We start from the raw sequence: 14495 nt of genomic DNA, 5'->3' as shown, positions 1-14495 counted from the left end.
CGTTATAACCTCCACCAACCTTCTTCCCCTAAACTGAGTAGTAGAAGATTTTTTTGCTTGAAGCCACAAACTTATTTGATTTAGGCACATGCTAAATGCTTTTCCAAAGAGCCCGCAGCCACTATGCAGCACCCATCTTTAGTTCAATGCAATTTTCTTTTCTTATATAATGATTAATATCTTAGGTTGTCTCTAATCTAAAATAATCTTTGATTTCAGTCTTACCACAGTTTGGGGCGGGCCCACAAAGGTGTGAATGCATGCAGTCCGCTCAGCGGAGGAGTGAATGTTACTTCCACCCTCACAATGCACAGACTGCGGCCTGAGATCGTCACTACCTCTAACAGGATACAGGAGAGCTGTATTTAAACAGACTATACGGATAATTAACTAAATAATACTTCGTTGTTCAATTATAGATAAAGACTTTTATACAATTATTATCCAAAGTGAAGACATTGAGACGGTGATCACAGGAGACAAAAAATTAAATAAAAATAAGTGGAAAGTCTCTATGACGCTTGAAAATTAAGTTTATAGAATAATAGGTGAATCCATTTATTGATAGATTAAAAACAGTGATAGTTAAAACATCAACCACACTAGTGAACAAATTCTACTCAAAGTATTATGAAATCTGATATTCAATCGAAGACCTAAATTATGTAATAATCTGTAGGAGTATATAATGGAAGTTTCAGCTGTAGTACCCTAATATAAATACATTTTTCTAACAAATTCCGTGTTTTAACACAGTGACGGACACTTGTCGGAAAACAGAGGTTTGTGAAACGACACATGCTATCATATGTCTTTTGTCGTAGGACACGTCAATGAAAGTCAGTTATCATCTTTGGGTGTGACACTATCAAGTATAGAAGTGTTTGTGTTCTACCAAAATAGACAGGCTATTACTGCTGCAATACAAGACTTCCCAGTCCGTTGTGTTTTATTGTGTGTATTATGTACATTTCGAAATACAACATCTCTAACATCGCTTGTGTCTATGAATGTGTTAACTTATATCATCTTACTTCAGTTGACTCTAAGGCAGGGGGGTATAACTCCGAGAAAAAGGTGGGTCAGAAAAAAAGACACGGTAATCTCTATGGGTGACTTGTGACGTATATTTTCCACATTCCAATACAAACTTCATGCATGTTTATAGGCCGCTGTCATTGGCCGATTTTAGGCTAGCCAATGGGTTGGCTCCGAATGAGAATTATATGGTCTATGGTTACGCCTTTTTTATAGTTTCTATCCTAGTCGATGGTGAGTATGTGTAGTAGTGACGTATATTTTTCAGTTACAGACTTTTATCTATGGCAAACATTAGGACCCATGGGCTCAGTACTAAAAACCCGAAGATATTGATCTACTGAGTGGTTCATTTATGCTCTAAGGGTAGCTAAGAAATGTTCATTATAGAGTATCAGGAATTCACTGACTATAAATTAGACATTAAAACGTGGAAATCGATTAAGATTCAAAGTGAGAAATATAGATTTTCGATTGGCTCTTAGATTTTGTTATACATTTACAAAAACTTTGTCACTGGTGTGGAGGGCAGTTAATAAAAATTCTATGATTGGAGGACTTAAAGTAAAAGTAAAAAAAATTATTGCAAGGTTTGAATTTAATGTGTCTTTCATTCTAACTTATAATGTGATGTGTTCATAAGATGCACCTACTTACTTCATCTTCACAAAAATGAAAAATCATGTTATGAGACCAACTTTCATTAATACGTATATAGATATATACATAATTAGGTATTTACCAACATACTTGTCATTTTTGTGGTTTTCAGTAAAAGATTTATTTTTAACTTAAGCTAGTCACGCGCGAGAGTTAATAATATAACCTCACAATATACATGGGTGTTGCCAATATCACGGTATAGCTCGCCATACAATCCCATACAGTCATCACAGACGGGTAATATAATATATCTGTGATGGTTGTATGGAATTGTATAGCCACCCCGACTTATGTTATATCTGTTAACCTTTCCGGGAGTATGGACGCTAATGAACGATGGTACACACTTTCGCCAAAGGAGTATGGACGGCTATGGTCGACAGGCGTCGCATAGTTAAATTTCGCACCTCGATTTTGTAAATATGCATCGTATTGCCATCTATGGGCATATTCCTGTAACTTTACACCAATTTTAAACATTTTATATCATTATGGACAGAGATATCGGCTGTTATTTATTTTCCATACTATCATAAAGAATACATTTAATCAAAAATATTTTTTTTTATTTATGTAAAAAAAATTCACTCCCCAGAGCACGGCCAGCATTATGTAACTTACTCCCAGAAAGGTTAAGTGTGACTAGCTTTAAATTTATATGTCATAACCTTCGTAGCGTAATAACTGCGTATTTGACATCTACGTGACTCTAAGACACATAAGTAATGTGACAGTTTTGGTTCCTGCATACCACAAATACTCATAATCATCAACGATTTCCATTTGCCAGGGTTGAGTGTTTTGGTGTTAAGTTTTAAATTTAATGGAACTTACAAGAATGGGATTAGTGAAGTAATAGGCAATGTTAAGGAACTTAACGAGTTCCTCCAATCATAGAATTTCTCAGTTAATTTTCACAATTTCTATCCATAAACAAGAGGAATTGCAGGTTTTTGTGAAATTATCGCTTGGTTCTCCCTCTGTTTTTGCTAATTTTGGATAGATTTTCAAAGAAAACATTTTAGATACGTAATACATGTGGCCAGTGATATTGTTATTTATACCTACTGTAAAATATTAACAAATTGTTATTTTGGCAAATAATATAGGATTATGAATTAAAGTGAAATAATGTGTGAATTATTTAGTAAAAGCAGGTGAAGAGTATTATTTTATAACCTTTCATGCACCGCCTAATTCATTTTTTTAAGCCAACTGGTTTCAACTACAACCCTGTCTTTTTCAGGGCAGATGTACTTAAAGTTAATTATTCTAGCCAGAAATACATACAATGTTTTATGTGTTATACTACCTAACTTTCAAATCTTATTCAATAGAGACTTAAATAAATTCATAATGATATGGTAATATTTATACTTCATTAATTTATCTATATCTCCCCAAAAGAAAGCAAGGGTGTGTCTAAAACCAGTTGGCTTAAATTTAAAATCAAGAGTGTGTTCACAAGACTATCTATAGTTTTTTTTTGTTTTTTTATAATTTTATTCCTTACAAATTACATGATTATTATTTTTTGTAACGTGTAGTCGAATATATTTCATGCATGTTTTAAGTTTTTATTTTCTGAGAATAAGAGAAATGGGTACTTGTACGTTTGCTGTTTTTTTAATGCTAAGAAAGAATATGTTTTTGTTCACCAAAAGCTTCACTAAAATGTACAGCTTGGCATAATTTATTCTACTGGTACTAAAGCTTTTCATTATTATGGCAACACCAAGCTACTCACTTAGTCTTTGAAATTAAGGCCTATCGTACATGGAGATACTTATAAGCGACTCGAGTTTTATATGCATGGCATGTAGTATCTTATTAGTATCTGACATACTATTTTGACATGTCGACTACGAGTTTGATGTCAGTCGCACACTTCCGACAGTGCTGGTAGCACGCTAAGCGAGTTGCATATGCATCTAATATGTACTCGTTTGACAGAAATAGCATCTAAACATGATTAGAATGGCAAATTTGTTCTGGAAGTGGGAAAATATTCATGATTACATAACTATAATTTTCCAGAATACGTCAAATAGGAATTTAGCAGAGAAGGCGTGGATTGAGGTGTGAAAAAATTAAATTTTACATCATTCTCATGTAGTTCCTTAGTGGCGATGAATGCTCACAGTATGTATGTAGTTAATATTTCTTTTGATGTATTGGTGATTCCAAAATCTTCTTTTAAATCGTTTTTTATACTTATCACTAAGGAGAACCACTGTGTACGGAAAACAGATTTTAAGAGTAGGCGACTTGTGGTTGGAAGTTTGTCTGTGAATGATGGGCCTTATTCTTCATTTTCAAATTTCTTCACTTTCCAGTTTGACAGTTCATTTTAAATAAACGAGAGAATTTAACAATTTTTTTTACGATTTCTGCATTTATAATTTTGGTTTGTGAATTATATTTGTTTTTTTTTTCTAATAAAAATTTTAAACATAAAATGATCTTAGAATATAATGTAGAATCATTTCCTTTCGGAAAGTAGAACTAATTTCTGAAAACCGTTTGGTTAAAGTTATGAAAAATTACTTTCATCTTTCCCTGGAGTCATCTTGGTGTTCCCATAAACCTTTCGCAGCCCCATTAATTTGTGTCATGTACTATTAAGGGCACCAGCAGACAAAAGACTTTAGTCGCAGCGTCAGTTGGAAACTATTCTGAAAGTAGTACAAAATCAAAAAAATTCTCCGTAGCGTCGTGTTGCTCGTATGTGATCTAAATGTCAGACTGTACATTGTTGTAACCAAAATTATTTTTGCATTAAAAACAACATATATATTATAATAGATTCATGTTTATGTATCACCCTTTTATCTTTTTGGAATGATCTTTATAGGGGTGTGCTTTCGCCTTAGACAGTTAGGTCGGTATTCACCAATCATGACTGAGCGAATTCCCCTTGCTGAAAGACTTATTAAAGGATTAGCCAATAACATTTTATCAATCTTTATTTGTCTTTGCATTCGCTCAGTGACGAAATACAATATCACATACAAGAGTACGCGCAGCTGCCTTGACAGCATTTGAATCAAAATTAAACTTATCTTCTGCTCACTTAGATTGGTGAAAACGACTTAAATGATCACTATCCACTGAAGAGATATACTAATAGAAGTGTTTTGCAAGTGTATGTGTGCCCGTAAATCTATTTTATCTTTACTCAATTTGACCGATAAAATATTTTCTATATCAAATCGTTTTGAATGGATAATAAATTTCATCTGTGTCCTAGGGATCGAAAGATTTATGTAAATTAGCTACATCAATTTGCTATCATATCGGTACTTCTAGGGACTTTCTGTTCAGTATTCCTAACCCACCGAAACAATGAGCGCCACCCGGTCAACTATGTATCAACATTTCAAAATATATAAATTGAGTAATCCTGTGTCATTGTTGTTTTCTGTGGTATGTTGACTGGATATGTATTTGCATAGCGATCCTTATACAATCATTACCCAGTATTAATCCGTCCTAAGGATAGAAATAGTTTTGCACTAAATTGTTATGCACCCAAAGTTCTGTAGTATGTTATTTTTGTGTTTTCATTTTTGTAAATCATCTGATTTCAACAATTTTTATTATTAGAAGAAAATTTATCTAATCATTATAATTTATTATAAATGGGAAATAAAAATGTATTTCTTAAATATTTCAATTTAAGTTAACGTGTTTGAGCATGTCCGTGTGTACAAATTATTTTATGTTTTATACCCAAAGAATTAATATCATAAAAATATTTTGTTTCCCTACAGTAAAATATTTATGACTTTTACTTCTTTTTAAATATTACTTTCACTAGTTTATTTTAAATAATTTGTTGTAATAAATATGTCGAAATTATATTTTATAAAGCGTCTAGGTTCTGCCAATATTATTATTATCAAGCAATTGTATTTTCAACTGTGAAACTGTCTTTCTAATGCTACGGATACATCCGAGAACCAAACTGCGGAACTGAACCTCAACTTATAGGAAAGAAACAAACGCTAAACGCCGCTTGCAGTTGCTTCGTTCCTTTCCCGTAATTCGTGGTACGGTTCGCGTTTCGGTTCGCAAATGTATACCTACCCTAAGAAGTACCTAACTATCTACTATAATTTATTTTTTTTAAACTTATGTTCTAATTATTTGAGTATTAGAATAATTTATTATTGAAAAATAATTTAATTGCAGAATTCAAAATGGTTTTGAATTTCTTTCAACAAAATAAAATAAACTAAATCTGATGAACTTACGTTAGGATGCTTCTTAATTATAATGCAACAATTAAAATTGTGTAATAAGAATAATAATAATAATGTAAATTATTTACACATATTAATTATAATAATCAAATCAATAATCAAAAAAAAAATTAAATAATAAAACCAAATTTTTCATTTCTTGGGATTTTTTTTTTAATATTTAGAATGAGTGAGTTTTCGAGAAATTCGCATTTTGAGCGGTTTTTTTTATATTCAATTATCAACCATTATATTTATTTTCAAGGCGTTTTAGGATGTTCAGCATTGTGGAAACGATTTGCAGCTACTAAAATACCTTTTTAAAAAACTAAATACAATTGGTACCCACCTATTTGATGTTAGTGACAAAATAAACAGTGAAATTTCCATTATTTACATATTTCACCAGTATCATTATAAACTTTTATTACAAGTTTTTAAAACTCTATAATAATAAATGTTAGGTAGATACATGAAATTAACATTAATTTTTAATCATAATGGTGACCCCTAAAACAATTTTAAAAAAACTCATATGTAGGTAGGTACCTATAGTAGAATGTAGTACATGCCCCATTGAAACATTTATAAAAAATCGCCAAATAAGAAGCACTCTAACGTACGTATATAGATTTTATATGTTTATAAAAAATACATCAATCGAAAAATACAAAAAAAATCACCTGTATTACATTATACCTAATTTGCAAATTAAAATATGATCTTTCGAGCAGTAAAATATTTAAAAAATTTCACGTAAAACCAAAATTAATTGAAAAATTAATTTCCACGTAAAATCAAAATTAATTTCCACGTAAAACCAAAATTAATTTCCATATAAAACCAAAATTAATTGAAAAATTAATTTCCATATAAAACCAAAATTAATTGGTAATGAAATGAGGACTAGAAAAAGACAGAAAAATATAACACCTTTGTAATCTGGAAGTTAACTACATTATACAGATTTGAGAATTGCAAACATTTAATGTTTTTAAATCTCTTTTAATTTTTAACTAGAAAATCCCACATTGTTTATTCAATTTTTCAATTATGTATTCTATTTTTAGAAAAAGAGTCAAAACTATATATACATGCTAGTATTTTCGTTTCATTAAATTGCTCCCCAAACTGTAAATAATAACAAATAAAAACATATTAATAATAATACTAAAATGAGTCTGTTTTGTATATTTCTGTAAATAAAATATTTGATTATGATCTACATACATAGTTATTAAAACTAACTGAGTGTTGTGACTTTTTAAATCTATAACCCAATGTGCTAAGTTTGCACTAAAATGTGAGTTTTTGTTACTTTGAATAGCAGGTAGGAATATGTAAAATAATAAATATTGCTGTCGAAAATATTGAACTTGATTGACAACCCATTCACAATAATTTAATCATTTTTAAAATTACTCTTGTTTTGCGCAAAAAAAATCTTTAAAATGAAAATAAAATTTATTGCCTAATGTAAATAATGATTTTTCATGCAACTATACCTAGCTAACTATGTAACAAATGAAAAAGTTTGTAATAATTTGTAAATTTTTATGCAAAATAATAATAATTTGTAAAAATATGTTTTATTAATAACTAGCTAAAGATGTTTTATTGCTAAGCATTGAATAGTTTGAGATATTTAATAATTGACATGACATTGTGTTGTATATAATACCTATAACATGGTAGTTTTTAATTTTAACTGTGATGATGTTATGATATTATTTCTATAACTTGAAATATGAATAATAAATGTATTTTAAAAAATAAATTCAACATCATTCGAACCACTGTTTTATTTTTTATATCGCAGAAACGAATCATTAAACTTAATGATAATAATATACAGTCGCTTTCGTTTAATTGGGACACATCGGGCACAAGGTTTGTAGAAAATATATGTCAAGGTGCGCTTATACAGGCACTTTTCTGAAAAAGGGGATTTAAATTGAGAACTTTACAGCACAGGCGTCAGGTGGGAATAGTGTCCTTGTTCTACCCGTATTTCAATGGAAGTTGATCCGAGGAACTAGTGTCGTTTATCCCTTCGGCATAGTCTTCGTGCATAGTCCGGAAACACGCCAAACGAGGGCCCAATAGGTTGACATTATTTATCTCATGAGAGTGGGTCATTTCTATGACTTTTTTAAAAAGCCATGATGCCCCTCACCGCTGTCGCATGACTATATTGCACAAATAACTGCCGGGCTGCTGGTCTGCAGACCAAGAAATTCTTCAATGGGATGATCTAGACGACAGTTATTCATTGGTTTCATTTGTGTACTTGATGACGTAAAATTTACCAACTTTTATCAAACTTTAAATCCGGCTGCCTTCAAATGCACTAGACTACGGGTTGGAAGACTTATTTTTTTCTCATCTACTAATCGACTCCTATCACAAGAAACCATTCGCGTTCATGTACCTTATGAAGTTATTTTTACGAAAAAAATCGTTCACTATTTCCATGATTGCGTGGAACCCTTCAAGATGCGCACCGATAGACCAACTTTTTTAAGGCATACTAAATGTCCATTCTCACTACAAAGTAGTTTCATCTGTGTAATGACGTAGGGTTTGTTGCATCGGGATCCTAGGCTATTGTTGTTAAACGAGAGTCACTGATAAAGTGCTTGGTAGCACTCCGCCGTTATGCATATGTATGGTTGCCTGCATCCAGCACAGCCGAGAACATTCCCGACGATTATAGTAGCTCTACGCGTCTTCGTTATTATTCTCATAGGTACAAGATGCAATTTTCTGTGTTCTAGGATGTACCATAAATGACACACGCAATACGCCACACATATATTTGTATATTTTATTCAGTATATACACAAGCATAAAGGAGAAAAAAAGAAATAAATTTTTCAATTTTTTTTATTTTTTTGGGCATTAGGGGCCGTTCAAGTATTATGTAAGCACTATAGGGGGGCAGGGGGGTCTTTGCTTTGCTTATTTTTGATGACATGGGGGGTGGGGGGGTCGAGATATTGATTACGTCAGCACTGCTCAGCAGTAATTATTTTTTTTTTTACACATTGGCAACCCACACCTTGTCTATGTTTGAAAACCGAATACATATTCGGGGATTCCCACAAATAATTAATACGTTTAGGTACTCGCTTAGAAGCGAATGGGGGAATTACCGCGCGCTACTCACTTGTCAAAATTTCTTCCATCAATCTATTGTTTCGTTTCAGTACGATTGACGATTTGTCGTGTTGTAAGCAAATCAAAGCAAGTTAATATTTGTGTTACCGTTGATCCTCTTTCGCCAAAGTTGAATTGTTTATAAAACAGAATACATTAACAGAAAAATTCATATAGGTACCAATTTTTACGTAAGCATGGGAGGGGGGGGGGGGGTAAGAGCTTTGCTTACTTTTGGTGACAAGCGGGAAGAAGGGGTAAATAATTGTAATAAATCTGCCCTCGTAATACTTGAACGGCCCCTTAACTATTTAACAATTTCTATCGGGAGACATTTTTTTTCTATCGGGTTTTATTTTTCAATGTGCATTTGTTACTTAATTTTTTTTATTTTATTACCGGTTTCGACACAATCGTGTCATTAAATAGCAATCTAAAAACTGTTTTTATTTTTATCAGACATCAACTAACTCTATTTTGCTCATCCAGAGTTAAACAATTTTAAACACTTTTTATTTTCACAGTTATTTTACTTAATTTTAGACTTAGTTATGCACAAATTTCAAGATGTGTGTGTGTGACAATCGTCCTACCAAAACTTAAGTAGTGTGACGCAAAATACAAAGTGATAAGAATAAGTTAAACGACAATTATTATAAAGGTGAAAAAATTTCAGTGTTTTTAAATAATAAGGAATTTGAGTCCATTTTTAAGTTTTTTTATCCACAACCAAATACTGATATTTTTTAAGTTCGTTTATCATGTTTAAATTAATTCACCAAGTTTGAATATTTTTAAGCCCGCCAAAACGATCGCAAATCGAGCGGTAAGAGGCGGGAGTTAGCGTGACGTCATGTGTACTTTTGAATGAAGATTTTTTAATTAGTAAGGAATTCCAGTAATTTTTTACCAATTTTGACTGTATAAGGACGGAAGGTTTTAAAATAAATGTAGCTTCTTTTTACAAAAAAAAAATTAGAGTCCTGACGTGTGCGGCTAAGGAGGTTAAACAATCAGTTTCCTCACACAGCCGTCGGGAAAGGGTGGGTCCCCTCCAATGTATAAGGACGGATTGTTTCACAGAATTTTAACAATTCCTCAAATTTCAGTTTATTTTCAAGTTCTGTGAAAGTTTTATTTAAGTTCTGTTATTATATCATCATGGGTCAGTTGTTTCACATAACTGAAATGATAACAGTACTCGAATAGACATACAGAAATTGAATTTGAAGTTTGAAATTTTATGAATTGTTCAAATTTTCTGAAACATCCCATCCTTACTAAATTACCATAATTTCATACTTTTAATCATTTTTAAAGTTAGAATTTGATATTCCCGCCAAAAGATCTTTGGACAAAGACCAAAGACCATTTGCAAAACCAACTACCATTTGGTAGGTGGTTTTGCAAAATGGGCTAAACCACTGCCGTCCTAAACCAATGTCTTCATACTGGCCATAAATGAACCAAGGTTATTGATAAACATAAATTGGTCATTTTAATAGTTTTAAAGTAGAGCTAGGCGAAACCCAAAAAAGAGCCAAAAAGGAGCTAAAATTTTTGAAAAGGTACATAAAACATGGGGGGGGGGTTGTTAAAGAATTTCAGAGAAGAAAAATTCGGGGGCGGACTGCAGAATTTTTGACAAAAAAAACTTACCTTTTGTCCTTCTTGTTGGCTGCTTTTGAACAACTCTTAACAAACACTCAACAATACACTTGTTTGTTTTTATAATTTTCAAAACACAATTATTTTTGATAATATCGAAGTCTTCAGGATATTTTTATTGTTTTTTTAATATTTTTTTTTTGTTAGGCAGCGACTAGTCCTCTAACCATCTGTACCATCGCACTGCTAGGACCGGCTTCATCAGGATTTTTTTCATATACAGCCATTGTTCCAATTTTTTTTTAACTTCTGGGGGAAGTTCATAATCCTCGCAACATTTGTTGTGTCGCCTGAGCCACGATCGAATTGTTAAAATCGAATTAACCATGTCATTGCCAAGTCTATTTCTAGTTTTATTTTTGACTATATTTAACGGCTAAAAACTCGTTCCACTTCTCCGTTTGACCACGGCAGAGCAAGTACCGAAACTGCGAAAGAGCTGATTTCGTGGAAAGGATTTTCATCAGCGGCATCACGATACTTTAGAACCTCAGCCCAAAACTTGACTGTGCTTGATGTGCTTCTCCAGGGTATTAGAGAGATCTTGAACCATTGGACTTCGGCTTTTGCAATGATGTCTGCAGAAATGCCCATTCCGTTCATCAGAGGTGCGATGCTTTCTTCCAGCTGTTTTAAAGTGTTCGAAACTGACAACTGATCTATTTTCCGTAAAACTTCATAATTTTCCGGTAGTTTAAGTTGCTTAATCAGTGAAACAACGAGCTGAGTGCACCTGCTTCTGAATTCTCTCTCGTTTGACCTGAAGTGTCGCGGGACTCGGTCGCTCCGAAGTGTGCGTGTAAACGGCGCTATTTTTAGTAACTGTTTACTTGTGTAGGAGTTCGGGGAATCTCTTTTTTTGGGAAGTCCTCGTTATTTTGGAATATTATTGCAAATATAATTTTTTTTAATATTATTTCACGTGGATAAGAGCTGAAAAATCTGAAAAACGAGCTAAGAAGCTAAATGACTTTTTTTGGAGCTGACGACGTCGATTTAGAGCCAGATCTAGCTCTAAAGGAGCTGAATGGAGCTGAATTTGCAACACTGCTCACTAGATCAATATCTTCGGGTTTTTAGTACTGAGCCCATGGGTCCTAATGTTTGCCATAGATAAAAGTCTGTAACTGAAAAATATACGTCACTACTACACATACTCACCATCGACTTGGATAGAAACTATAAAAAAGGCGTAACCATAGACAATATAATTCTCAGTACTAAAAACCCGAAGATATTGATCTAGTGAGTGGTTCATTTATGCTTGCAGATAGCAACGCACAGAAACGTAATGATCGTGATATTATTAAAATGTTAAACTGAATAAAAATAATACAAATAAGTTTCGTTGAATATTCCTCATGGAGGTTTGAAATCTTATCACATTTCTCATTATTTCGTGAAGTCATTCTTAAATAGAAGAAACAATTAAACTATTTCCACCCCGCAGACATAAAACCCTGGACACTAAAATAATACTGAATAAAATATTTATATATCGGGCCGATTGCATCTTTCACATTTAATACATAAATAACCTTAAAATATATTCAACCTTAAGATTCTTTATGGAGCGCCCTTGAGATGATTTTTTACAAAAACGGAACTATTAAAATGACCAATTTATGTTTATCAATAACCTTCCCAACTTATTATAAGTCAGAATGCCATTTTTTACACACACTAAATGGATAAGCGTCGTAAATCCCAACCTAATATGTGAATGAATTGTTCACACACTCGTAGCTTCTTTGGTTAGTAGATAATATCATAATTAAACCTATGATAATTGGCAAAGAATAATTGCGTAATCCCAGTTCCCAGTGGATATCAAACCATAGTAAGTAGTAGGTAACACAATGTACCACGGGAAAAATATTTATTCCTATGATCTCGTTAGTCAAGCAATCCGAGATATTTTTACGTTCCTCGGAGTTGGGAATCGATTTAGGTTTTCGATTGAATTCTGACTAATGACTTGACGGCTATGGTTTCGAATGATTTTCAAAACGATTGTCTCGGACTGTGTTATGATTTTTGACAGAACGGATTCTTTATTCGATGGCGTTTCAAAACGATTGTCTCGGAGTATGTGATGATTTTTGACAGAATCGATTCCTTGTTCGATAACGTTTCAAAACAATTGTCTCGGACTGAGTGATAATTGTTTTCAGAATCGATTTGTTCATGAATTGAAATATTTCGAAGATCAAGTAAACCATCGATAATTCATCGATTGTGCCCATCACTAGTCTACACTCGTAAACGGTACCATCGCTACGTAACTCACAGCCGAATACATCGCGGCAGTACGACTAGATAGTTCAAGATAGTTGATTTATGAGTATGACGGTTTCTCGCCGGCGGGGTTATTGTCATTGCCTTTGCGTAAATTTTATACGAGTTCCTTCTTACTTATTTTTACAGAAACGTTAAATTGGCATGTAGATTATTTTCATCGCGGTTGCGCTAGTCATTTGAGTTGCATATACGTATTAGTCTTCATTTTTACCGCTTTGAATTTAACAAAACTTTCTAAAAGGATTTCTTTCTAATGTGAGGAGATACTATGAATTTAAGTTAAAACAATCGATAACACTAAAAGTAAACCACAATCCATATATATGGCTTTGTATGTTGATCTTGGGTTTCGAGATGGATTGTGGTTTACTTTTAGTGTTATCGATTGTTTTAACTTAAATTCATAGTATCTCCTCACATTAGAAAGAAATCCTTTTAGAAAGTTTTGTTAAATTCAAAGCGGTAAAAATGAAGACTAATACGTATATGCAACTCAAATGACTAGCGCAACCGCGATGAAAATAATCTACATGCCAATTTAACGTTTCTGTAAAAATAAGTAAGAAGGAACTCGTATAAAATTTACGCAAAGGCAATGACATTACCATATAAACATATAGAGTTAAAAATACGATTAATTTTGAAAGGGCGAAAATTTGTTTACTTCAAATTCAAATATTGATTATATTTATATTTTAAATATATGTTAAGTATGTTTGCCAAATAAAGTTTTTTTTTATGTTTCTAAATTTACTAGCACACATGACGATATGAGCTAACATAATAAATAAGAAATGCATTATTAGGCTGCTTATGTCATGGCTGTCAAAGGGAACTTAGTTGGTAGCTCCGTAATTAAAATGACCCCCTCTCCTTTTTACGGCGGAGAGGGGGACGCATAACTTTTCAAATATCGCGTCGGGAGCGGTTACGTAAGATAAATTCGGTTAGCGAAGTTCAGAACCACACTTATAGCGCGTTATCTTTTTACGTGTGTCGGGTATGGGATTGTATGGCGAGCGCTATTGTGCTTTATATTATCTGTTGATGTGAGCTTTACGTGTGTCGGGTATGGGATTGTATGGCGAGCGCTATTGTGCTTTATATTATCTGTTGATGTGAGCTTTACGTGTGTCGGGTATGGGATTGTATGGCGAGCGCTATTGTGCTTTATATTATCTGTTGATGTGAGCTTTGCGTGTGGCAGCCAGACGCAAAGCTCACATCAAAAGTTAATGTACAGCGCATCATCTTTTCTACCGACACACGACGCTATCAAATATTTCTTCCTATGGTAGGAGAGGGGGTCAGTTGAATTCGAGAGCGGCCGAGGAACATAATTTCATCTGTCAAAGTGACAACTTTAGGTACTTACTGACAGCTTGAGCACGTTTTCGAAATGGATGATACTTGTCGCCTATT

The 14495-nt window shown here is 32.9% G+C and overlaps 1 protein-coding gene across 1 annotated transcript in view; it reads left to right on the top strand.

The window, feature by feature from the left end:
* The window catches only part of side-IV (sidestep IV transmembrane protein), a 919468-nt gene extending 914768 nt beyond the window's left edge, over window positions 1-4700 (top strand). Inside the window, exons 17-18 of the mRNA XM_089641040.1 lie at window positions 220-1050; window positions 1404-4700. Coding sequence (XP_089497166.1) covers window positions 220-369 — 150 coding nt within the window. The 3' untranslated portion in view covers window positions 370-1050; window positions 1404-4700. The remainder of the gene's footprint in view (window positions 1-219; window positions 1051-1403) is intronic.
* The last annotated feature ends 9795 nt before the right edge of the window (window positions 4701-14495 follow it).

Source organism: Hesperophylax consimilis, chromosome 16 (assembly GCF_061612785.1).
Source record: "Hesperophylax consimilis isolate HC1 chromosome 16, BYU_Hcon_1.0, whole genome shotgun sequence".
NCBI lineage: Eukaryota > Metazoa > Arthropoda > Insecta > Trichoptera > Limnephilidae > Hesperophylax > Hesperophylax consimilis.
The sequence above is the reverse complement of the archived record's forward strand: the minus strand, read 5'-3'. Positions and strand labels throughout refer to the sequence as shown.